Genomic DNA, 11,727 nt, shown 5'->3' with positions numbered 1-11,727 from the left:
GGTCAAATTGGTAAATGATCACCATATCATAATTGGACTAATTAATTTGATCCACATGTGTTCTTTAAAAGTTCCATAACTAATGTAAGTTATAGAATTCTAAGAGTCTTGGAAGGTTTCATAACTTGTACACAAGTTTGGAATTGGAAATGTCTCATTCATGCAACATAAAAATTCATAAGTTATGAATTTCAAAAGTCTTGACAAGTTATAAAACTTTCCCTCAAGTTTTGAAAATTGAAAAGTTACATTAATGAAACTTCAATTCCAAAGCTTAGAGTTTTAAAAGTTTAAAATTCAACCCTTATACTATTATAATATTAAAGTTTAATACATACATACATACATACACACACACACACACACACACATATATATATATATATATATATATATATATATATATATATATATATATATATATATATATATATGTATGTATAAGACAAGTCAGTCTTACCGTTAGTAGGTCTCATTCACGAAGCCGGTCTATAAGGGGGTATAAGGTTACTGCATATAAAATGGTAGTTTAATGGGTGTCGACTCTCACCCACCGCTCCCTTGACTGGTGGAGGTTCGTTAGCCGAATGGGTAGGATAGGACACTAATTCTCATTAATAAGTATAATGAAAATTATTAAAGTAACTAAACTTTTTATAAATTCCCAATCTTAGTTACTTTAGGAAAAATGTGAAAATAGTGTTATTCCATGAAATTGCACTTTGCACCTTGTTAAGTCGTTAGTGGAGCGTGTGTAGTTAACCGACACACTAATTTGGGACTGACAATGCGTGGTAAATGGTAGCTTGGTGTTAATCATAGATCAATGGAGCGTGTGTGGTTAACCGACACATTGATTAGGTGAGTTGTAACATCGAGAGTACCAAGCTAATTTGCATGGTTATTCACACCTTGTTTGTGATCCTCGGTATCCCAGTCACAAACTTGAAGGGCATAATCGAGATTTAAACATGCCATTGAAAAGTTCAATGAATCTCAAAAGAATCTAGGAATTTCAATTCATTTAAAACCTAATCTTCAATTCATTTTTCATGGTGGAAATTGGTAAATCGTCATTTACCTACCTTAAAATATTTTACAATTGGATTACGACATCCCTCTTCCGAATTGTAGAATATTGTGTTGGGTCCTAGCCTTAATATTCCTTTTTGGGTGTTTTATTAAGGATCATTATCTAATCTAAACTTTGTCTTTCTTTTCAGATGTCTACTTCAAACAATGCATCCAACCCAATCCCTTCTGGCTCTTTCTCCTTCATGAACTTATGTGGGAGGGTCATCTTCGATGGATCAAATTTCAATGATTGGATTTGAAACATCCGAATGGTTATTTGTTATGAGGACAAAGAATATGTACTTGATAAAAAGCTTAAGGAGATTGATGAATCTACTGCTACTCCTGAACAGATTGCTGAGTACAAAACTCATGAGAGGGATGCGACCAAAGTGTTGTGTATAATAATATAATATTAAATATATGGTATGTAATTATATTGGGAATTGAAAATTTTAAGGGTAATTATCAGTGACGAATCTAGAACCGAAAATCATGTGGTTCGTAATTTAAGTAAAACCGAAAAAAATGAAAGAGTAAAAAAATACTAATGTCGAGGCGGGTCGTATAAATGAAAAAATTAAACATAACTTCAATATTATATTAAATTTCTTACAATTATATCCGACGATGTCTTATATGTTTAAATATATTCATTGTATAATTATCGATACTTTCCGAAACATAATTTTTTCAATAACTATTGAACTAATCATGTTAATTGTAACTAAGAACAACATTGATTTCAAAATAGTCACTAACCATAACTAGCAAACATAGCATTAATTTTATATCCGGAACATTTTTTCGGTAGCAATATAACGATTTAATATGCTTATATTTAATACTTATAATGCATAAACAAAATCATTGGATAAGTAATTAAGTAATATATTTTTTTGTAATTACCTTCACTTGTGATTGATGAGTAGGGGCACCGGTTCTAAAGGCTAAATAATGAGAATACCAATTTAGAACTTTATAAATAAGGTAGGTTTTATTATCAATCAAATATTCTTAAATCTCAACTAATTGTATAGACTTGGAAATAGAAATGGCACAAAATTATGAACTGTGGGGTGGAGGTAGGGCCTTTAAAATTTATATGGTAGTTTCTGATTTTTTTTCTAATTATCTTTTATAATATAAGTTGGAAAATAAGGTGGGTCCTAGAGCCTACCTTAGTACTACTACATACACCCCTTGGTAATTATTTGGAGTTGGATAGAATAAGTAATATTATATTAATACAATTATATATATACACAATCATTCAGTTTTTATAACGATAGATTGTGTTTTTAAATTTTTATAGAAATATTTTTATTTTTATATCATCTTGGACCACTTGGTTAACCAATATAAACCATTAAACAACTAAAACCATTAATCAAAACCGATTTAAATCGTTACCCAATGGTTATCGAAATACATTAACCAATTGTAATGATTATGGTTCGGTTTTGACCAATAACCGAACCAAACCGCCCCGGACACATCCCTAAGTTTTGCATTTTACCTTGAGAAATGTTCTTGTCCACAAAAAATATGTTTTGTCCATTTTAGTTCTTTTTTTTGTTTGAATACTTTTCTACATAACATACTATACGATTCTTTTGAATTACAAAATATAGGTTTTTTTCCTTCTAAATAGTCATTTCACATGCTGTACTACAAAATTTTCTTGCCACTATGAAATAGATTTTTTAGTCATTTTAGTTTATTTTTTCTAAATACCATTCTGTATCAGAGACCTTGCAAATCCAATTCCTTATTTTTTCTCCCTTCATCTCCTTCTTCTTTGCTTCAACCATGCCCTAATCCTACTTTCGATTATTTTAAATCGTCCGAGTTAATTGAAGGAGGAGAATGTTATTAGGGCTATGTATCGTTCTTATTTACAACGACAATTCCCATTTTCTCAACTCATACAGACATTCTACTTCTTCCTCCATAATCTAGTTAAACCCAATTGCCTAAAATCCGAAAGCTTGTTGATTCAAACCCTCAATACTTATTTTATACAGTATATTAAAGAACACACGCATCATACAACTCAAAATTTCTTCCTTTCATTTCGAATACATACATACATTCTACTATTTCCACATATATTTATCAAACGACTCATAACACTCTCTATTCAGTAGGACATAGCTAAAACATGATACAAGTTTGTTGATTTACATACTGCTGATACCCATGAGTTCATCTTCGATGAACCTCATGATCTTTTGATTCTTTTCACTAGCGTCTTTGAAAATTAAACGCCTTGATAGAATACGCGAAAATGAACCCAAAAAGAACAGTGAATCCCACAATAATCACCGCGACATATTTTATAAAATCATATTCAAAACCATAGAAATCATGGATAAACTCTCCAACTGTTTCACCTGAATCAAGTCTATCTGTTATATCCCCAAATTGTGAAGCAACTAATCCGTATAATGTCCATGCAATCGGACATATATAATAATACCATCTCCACCATATGGGTATCCTCTGTTTGAAGTTTGAAGTAAAAAGTTAGATGCTTTGTATCAAATTCTAAGTAAAGATAAACATGATTGTTTAAAGTTTGAAAAACTTACTGTTTTTGGAACAATGAACCCTGAAAAAAGATTCCAAATTGCATAAAATGCTGATGAGATGATAGCAGCAAAGTTGTGATTTGGTGTTACTGCAACTGTCATCATTCCATAGAATGTGAAGTACAAGAAGGTGAAGTACATGAAGAAAAGATACCAAAAGAACTTGACTATTGTCCACTCGAATCCAATCATTGCATATACAATGATCCCATATACAATAGTTTGAACAAAAATGTATGGGATCTCAATCACAACCTGTATAACACATAAAATGTTACTTAACAGAAATTTCATACTATGGTTTGTGTGTAATTTGCACTTTTTAACTAATGGAAAATGAGTAGAACATTATATAATACCTGTCCAAAAGCATATGGTAAAGCTGAATACATCCCAGCTGCTCTTTCCCTATAAAAGACTGTTCTTTCAATAGAAACAACTGGTTGAACTGACGTGGCATTTTGTACACCAATAAAAAGTATAGCAGCATACATAGAACCCATAGCATTGAAGAGATCTTGTTTCTTTTCCCTATAAGAAGTAGAAAAAAGTTTAACAAAAGGTCTATTGTTATCTTTTTATATTTTACATCAACTGTTAATTAATGAATGAATTAATTAATTACCTTTTGGACCCCATATCCCAGAAGATTGTTCCAAACATCAATGCTATAAAAGTTGTAAACAAGAACCTCACAGCAGTGTATGGAGGGTTTCTCCAATAAGACCAATGTTGTTTCCATAAGCATGCCATACATTGTGTCCAAAAAGATTGTGAATATTGAGTGTGAAATTGTATATCAGAAGAACCGGGTATTGGTTTGCTACTTTCCTTTATCATTTCTTTATTTGATCTAAATGGGTCACCAATTAAACATCATAATTTGAAACAAGAAAATGAGGTTTTGATTAGGAATATGAAGTGATGCAAAATTACAAAGTTAACCCTTACTTGTATAGTTCTGAGTTTTTGTACACTTCTGCAAAGTCAACCCCTAGAATTGCTTCTTGTGATGCTGATGTCACCTCTAACATCCATGTTGCCGGATTGTAACCATCTTTGATTTTGTGCACTCCATCGATTTCCTTCATTAATTGAAGACCATTTGTTAATGTTTTTTATTTTCAAATATGAAAAAATCAAATAGTTTTGTATGTTCATTAAATCGACCTCAAAGTACTTGATTAAGTGAGAAGAATGTCGTCCCAATGGACCAACGTATATTTCTTCACCTCCTCTTTTCAAAAGAAATAACTGTAAAAAAACATCGATTCGTATGTAAACTGACTATTTGTAATAAGAATGACCATTATAAGTCATGAAAAACTAACTTAAACTAATTATTGGGATAAGGTTGTGTTTTGGCGCGCCACAACTAGCTTATTTTTCAAGGTTTCTTAAATTGTCATGTTTAACAAATCAAAAAATAGCTGATAAGCTAGTTTAATAAAAAGCTACTTTAAGTAGCTTTTCAGGAGCTTTTTTAAGATTTCACAAATATACTCTTAATTAATTATAAAAAACATATTATTATAAATGTCATTTTATGTTATTTTATATCTTTCAGCTAGTTTGTATCAAATATTATGTTTTTCAGCTAGCTTTTCAGCTACCAACTAGCTTTTCAGCTAGTCTACCAAACATAGCCTAAGTCAATTATAACTTACCTCATCAAAAGCATCAAAGATGTCAATGCTTGGTTGATGAATAGTACACACCACTGTTCTACCCGTGTCAACCGTGTTTCTCACTGTTCTCATAACGATGGCTGCTGCTCTTGCATCAAGTCCTGATGTTGGCTCATCCATGAAAATTATAGACGGGTTAGCCACTAACTCTACTGCAATTGTCAACCGCTTTCTTTGCTCGGTTGAAAGCCCATTCACTCCAGGTAATCCCACAAGGGCTTCCCTTAATGGAACCAACTCCACTAGCTCCATCACCTCCTCAATAAACATCTTCAGACATAAAAGAAAAAGAAAAGAATCAAACACTTCAAGTGTATTTAATTATGACACTTTGAAACCAAAGCCTTGGACTTCTTTTATATCTAAATAGTATTTCTTGAATTACTTTTACCTGTCTGGTTGCCAAATCAACTTCAGGAGGTAAACGAAGCCATGCGGAATATTGTAAGGACTCATAGATAGTGACATGAGGGGAGTGAATATCAGTTTGCTCACAATATCCTGCTATCCGAGCAAATGTTTCTTGCTTTTTTGGATATCCAGAGATTGTAATACTCCCCTCAATATATCCACCGGTTTTTCTTCCAGCTAAAACATCCATTAATGTGGTCTTTCCAGCACCACTAATCCCCATTAAAGCTGTTAGAACTCCTGGCCTAAAAGCACCACTTACACCCTTTAATAACTCTAGCCTATCTTGTGCTACACCTTCAGCTTTCATTTCCTGATATAAAACAATATATAATTAGTTCCAAATGTTGACAACTTGTAATATGTAAAGTCAGGATTGTGTAAGTTACCTGAGGCATATCCACTGCATATTTGATATCATCAAATGTAATGGAAAGGGGGACAAAAGGTAGAACCATTCCACGTTTCTTGTTTTGATCTATGTCATTAATACTTCCCACTCTTGATGACATTGGCATTGATGATGGAGCTCTAGATGATGATTCAATTGGTTGGATTGTTTTCATATCTTTTCTTGCAGCCATGCTTTCTTCAGATAGAACTGTTTGAGAGCTCCCAAAGGCTGCATAAAAAACATGTGATTGTATCAATTTATCATATCATGACATGTTGACAAATATTGTAACAAGATTTTGTGACTGAATGAGTAAATTTAAGATAGTTTGTTGACATTATATGTCATTAAATCTATATGTACAAAACAAAAAGTGAATTAAATCCTTACGATTAAGGTATTCAAGAGCCAAGGTGAAGCAGATATTGAAGATGAAAACGTATGCAATTGAAACACCTACGGCTATCCAATACCATCTTGCCTCTGGGAAAATTCCACGTGATTTGAGGATAGTGACACCTATTGTTTCTGTGGTGTTTGGTAAAACCTACAAAACACATATTTTGTAAATTTTAATGATATATCTTGTCTTGATTTACACATCTTGCATTACAACCGATTTTTCACACATACTTTTGACCAACTCTTTCCAAGGAATTCATTCACAGCTACACCATTCTGTCCATACATCATAGGTGAAAACCAATAACACCATATCCACCAACCCTTAATATCATCTGAAGTGAAAAATGGAAGTCAAATGGTCAAAAAAAATTGAAACTTTTTTCTTATATATACAAATTCTTGAAATTTGAATGCCGATTAAAGAATCTTGAAGTTATTTTCTTCTTTACTTTACCTCTTGCCAAGATGAATCCACCAAGAACAAATATAGTAAGCAACCCAAATGATCCAAATGTGTTTGCAACAATGATATTTCTTCCCAATGCTCCCATGAAACGAAATAAAGCAGACGACATTTGCTGAATGCAAATGAGCAAAAACATTTGTTTGAAGAACCTACAAAAAAGTGGAAAATGGAAATTCATTAGATTGAAAAAAAAACAGACAATGCGCTATAGTTATTTTGGTTATATATAATATATAAACTATTACCTTCCGGGATCTGAATCAAATCCTATGACATAATAAGTCATAATCACCCATGTGGCAACTTCAACAATTGTCACTGGGATCTTCAGAACCCATGTAGGTATAGAGTATGCCCAAGCAGGAAAAAAGAGAAGGTCTCTTTGCTTGTAAAACACAGGAAGTTTCATAATGCTCAATGCTAACTCTGAGAATCCATTAAATGTAATCATGACTAATATGAAAAACAAAGCACCCATGAAAATTGTCCCATCAACCAACGTATTTTTTGGCATTTCAGTTCTTAAGAACAGTGTCAATGTAATGGTAGCCATGAAAATAAGCTGAAAGAAAAAAAAGTTATTTCAGTCAAGATTTATACGACAATAACAATATCATATTAATTAAGAAAACCGATTATTACTCACCTGTGTCATCTTGAATATATACACAAAGGAGTTTCTTTTCATGAGCAAATACTCTCTAGAAGTGCAAGCTTTTAATAATTCCTTTTTGCTTACACCAAACTTTTTTTTTGTTAAAGCAGCAGGGTGGCTTTTACTTCTATCAAATGGAGTAGAAAGTTCATCTCCTAGACTTCTTCCAACATGAAATAACTGGAATGCTTCTGCAAACTCTCTTGATGTCACAAAATTGTAGCTATGGTCTCTTCGTGTCCAATATTGCTCTTGATCTTTCCTTGATGTCACCTAAAAAATATGATTTCGGTTATTATTATTATTATATTATATTATGAAACAAAGTAATGTTATTGACTTTACATATATAAGATTACTTACTTCTTGCAAGAAGTCTGCAACTCCTTTTCTTTCGGGACATTTGAAACCCATTTGCTCAAAGAACTCAAGAACATTCTCGCGTGGACCTTGGTAAACAATTTGTCCATCCGAGAGAAGGATGATGTCATCAAATAGTTCGTAAGTTTCTGGAGCGGGTTGGAGGAGTGAAATTACAGAAGTGCCCTGAAGAATGTGGATTGATTGCCTAATGGAATTTACAATTTGAAAAGTCGTTGAACTGTCTAATCCAGTTGATATTTCATCCATGAACAATGCCCTTGCTGGTCCCACCATCATTTCCCCTACATTTTAATTCATTTCAACTAAATCAAAATTTATTTTACAGTATATTATAATTTTTTTCATTAAGTTTATATAATTAATTAATTTCTTTACCTGTTGTGACTCGCTTTTTTTGGCCTCCAGAAATACCTCTAAACATTTCGTCACCTACTACAGTATCAGCACAAACTTCAAGGCCTAAAATCTGCAAATGTAAATATCACAACATAAATTTAGCTTTGATATTTTTCACAAGCTTATTTTATATTCATAATTTGTTAAAATGGTACCTTGATAACATACTCGGTGACAACACTAGCCTCTTGTCCTTCTAGTGATGCTGCCTATAAAATTCACCACAAGGTATCCAAAAATTATATATATGCAAGTGGATGATATTTTAAGCATATATATATATATATATATATATATATATATATATATATATATATATATATATGTATATATATACTATTTATTATTATGAGTTTTTATTTTGTCACCTTCATGTAGATGTCAAGATCAGGATCTGGCTTAATGTTTGCTTCTTTTTCTCTCCTCGATAATTCTGCCAACATTTCTGAAAATTTTCCACAATTGTATGAACAAAAGAGTCGAGTTTTAACTTTGTGTTTTGTTAAATGTTTATAATTGTTTCACTGACCATAACTTGCTCCAACACCTTGGCATCTTGCAGAGAAAGCTAATGTTTCTCTTACTGTCATTTCTCCAATATGAAGATCATGTTGACTTATGTAAGCAGATGAACGTTGAGGGACAAATTCGTCCATTCCATGCCCATTATAAGTTACTCTACCTGACACCTGTAATTTTTTGCATTCATATATTAGTCTATGAAGTTTCATGTCTAAAAATAGATTATATTTTCAACAACAATCCCCAATCCCATTGTAATCTCTAACCCAACACCGAATCCCATTTTTACATCATTTTTTGCATCATTTTGTTCCAAACCATCACATTTGTTGCACCAAAATGGTGTAAAAAATTCAGTTTAACAAAAATGTTGGTTTATATTATTCGTTCTACTCCTTTTTGGTCGTGTCTGGCGCGCCACAACTAGCTAATAAGCTAGCTTATTTTTTATTTTATTTTATTTTATTTTTTTTAAATTGTCATGTTTGACAAACAAAAAAGTAGCTAATAAGCTAGCTTTTCAAAAAGCTATTTTGAGTAGCTTTTCAGGAGCTTTTTGTAAATTTCTCAAATATACCCTTAATTAATTACAAAAAACGTATTCATCTAAATGCCCTTATATGTCATTTTATACATTTCAGCTAGCTTATCAGCTAGTTTTTACCAAACGTTATTTTTGAGCTATCAGTTAGTTTTTCAGCTATCAGCTAGCTTATAAGCTACAAGTTAGCTTTTCAGCTATCGGTTTGTTTTTTAACTACCAGCTAGCTTTTCAGCTACTCTGCCAAAACATAGCCTTAGTAGTAAACTTTCATGTGTAAACAAACATGCTCCTTCAAGTTTGAGATAATACATTTGTAGTTAACTTAATTTACTGTTATATGTTAAATGCAATAATTGTTACTTATAATATATATATATATATATATATATATATATATATATATATATATATATATATATATATATATATATATATATATATATATATATATATAATTTGGTTATAGTTGATAATAAAATTTTAAAGGTCTTGTAAGGTTTTGTAGCATAATATGTATAAGACAAATTTGTAAAAAATAAATGGTTGTTTTTGAAAAAAAGCTATAAAATTAGGGGTCAAAAAGAATATGCCTGGAATATCTTTTTTTGGTGTAAAAATGGATTAATAGGTTAGATATAAATAACTGTTTACACAAAATATTACACAATTTTGGTGCAAAAGATTGTGTTATTGGTTGGAGATGGTATAAGGGGAGGTAATTGTAGATAATCACTTCTTCATGTATGAAAAGCACACACAGATTAAAAACAATTATTGTCATACTTGTAAATCTGTCCCGAGTTTTCCAGCCAAAGCCAAAAGCAATGTCGTTTTTCCTGAGCTTGGTGGACCTAATAGCAACGCCATCCTGCATAAACAGTTGGTATTATGAATTTATGAATATAAAATGTTAGTAAATACTAATATGTTATATATGAAATATATAATAAAGTTTAACTCTCACCTTCCAGGCTTAATAATACCACTAACATCATGAAGAATTGGTAAAGGGATCTTTCTACTAGGAAAAAGATGAAGATAATTTAAAGATCCCTCGAAAATATTAACCAGAAAGTTAAATATGGTTGGCAGTGCCCTCCCTCCGATATAAGCTTCTGCATCAATGTTCAAATGCTCAAACCGGACTTCAATAGTTGGAAGTTGAAGCCCAACTCTACGTTTATTAAAATATTAAAAAAAAAAAAAACATTAGAAAAAAGAAGAAATATTCCATGAAGTTAAGAGTAATAGTTATCAAATATTTACCGGTCAATGCGATTCTTAAGCTTTAACAAGAACTTCTCATTATCTTCTTCTGCAATTTTTACAAGTCTTTCCAAAAGATTCCTTTTTTCAACTAATCCAAGATTCTTGATATCAATCTCTCTTGGGTGCCCTTTTTCTTCGGTTAATATCCCTCTTTCTAATCGAAGATTTGTTGGTAGTTTTTCAATAGCAGCCCATTTCAGTGCTTCTTCATCATCTTCATCTAATGAAGATCGAGAAAAGATATCTCTTCCACTATTTCTCCATATGTTAGAACTACTTATCCTTGCACTGCTAACTCTAAACACATCACTACCTTCCATGCTTTATTACCACATATAGGAATTAAAACAAGAAGCTCTTTTGATGAGGCAATGAGAATGTGTTAAGTTTTTTTTTGGTGGAGTTAGCAATTTTGAAGAACTTGATATGTGAGAATGTACGTATATATAGCATCTTAGTTAACAAAAGAAAGCAATTTGTTATGATGATGTCAGGAATGATATCATACGTATGAAAGGTTTATCTGAAGTAGGTAAGTTTAAAATTACTTGGTCTTAAATCATTATCATCATCATATCATCATCACAGCACATCAGTCCATTTATTCTGGTTTTTTGCATCCTTAAATCTTTAATTATTTAATTATTGTACTAATCATTTCATGTTAATTATATTAATAATGTATTTATTAAGGTAAATGGCAACTAGTTGTTTCTCTTTCTCCTATCTTGAAGCATTCTATCTGTGGAATATAACATATAAATGCATATTAAATTATAAATTAAAGCAGTGCTTCATTGATTACTATACCATGTTCTTGGTCGGCAAGAACCAGTTTATTTAGTTTAATCATTATTTAAAAACTCAATTTAAATGCTTTTAAATTTGAAAATTTGGCATGAACCAAGCTAAACAATTAGGGGAG

General features: G+C 31.4%; 1 protein-coding gene across 1 annotated transcript; it reads right to left on the bottom strand.

The window, feature by feature from the left end:
* Nucleotides 1-3,124: 3,124 nt before the first annotated feature.
* Nucleotides 3,125-11,194, bottom strand: LOC111877594 (pleiotropic drug resistance protein 1). The gene is made up of 22 exons (XM_023874114.3): nucleotides 10,800-11,194; nucleotides 10,498-10,707; nucleotides 10,317-10,401; nucleotides 8,997-9,156; nucleotides 8,836-8,912; nucleotides 8,623-8,676; nucleotides 8,447-8,537; nucleotides 8,051-8,352; nucleotides 7,679-7,960; nucleotides 7,278-7,594; nucleotides 7,021-7,181; nucleotides 6,795-6,898; nucleotides 6,552-6,708; nucleotides 6,157-6,389; nucleotides 5,748-6,080; nucleotides 5,336-5,626; nucleotides 4,839-4,922; nucleotides 4,620-4,753; nucleotides 4,294-4,521; nucleotides 4,028-4,199; nucleotides 3,669-3,923; nucleotides 3,125-3,579 (listed from the first exon to the last, which is right to left on the bottom strand). The coding sequence occupies exons 1-22, from the start codon at nucleotides 11,120-11,122 to the stop codon at nucleotides 3,322-3,324; spliced, it is 4,311 nt and encodes a 1,436-aa protein (XP_023729882.1). The 5' UTR covers nucleotides 11,123-11,194; the 3' UTR covers nucleotides 3,125-3,321.
* Nucleotides 11,195-11,727: the final 533 nt, after the last annotated feature.

The sequence above is a fragment of the Lactuca sativa genome, chromosome 6, assembly GCF_002870075.4.
Source record: "Lactuca sativa cultivar Salinas chromosome 6, Lsat_Salinas_v11, whole genome shotgun sequence".
Lineage (NCBI taxonomy): Eukaryota > Viridiplantae > Streptophyta > Magnoliopsida > Asterales > Asteraceae > Lactuca > Lactuca sativa.
This window is presented reverse-complemented; position numbering and strand designations above follow the sequence as displayed.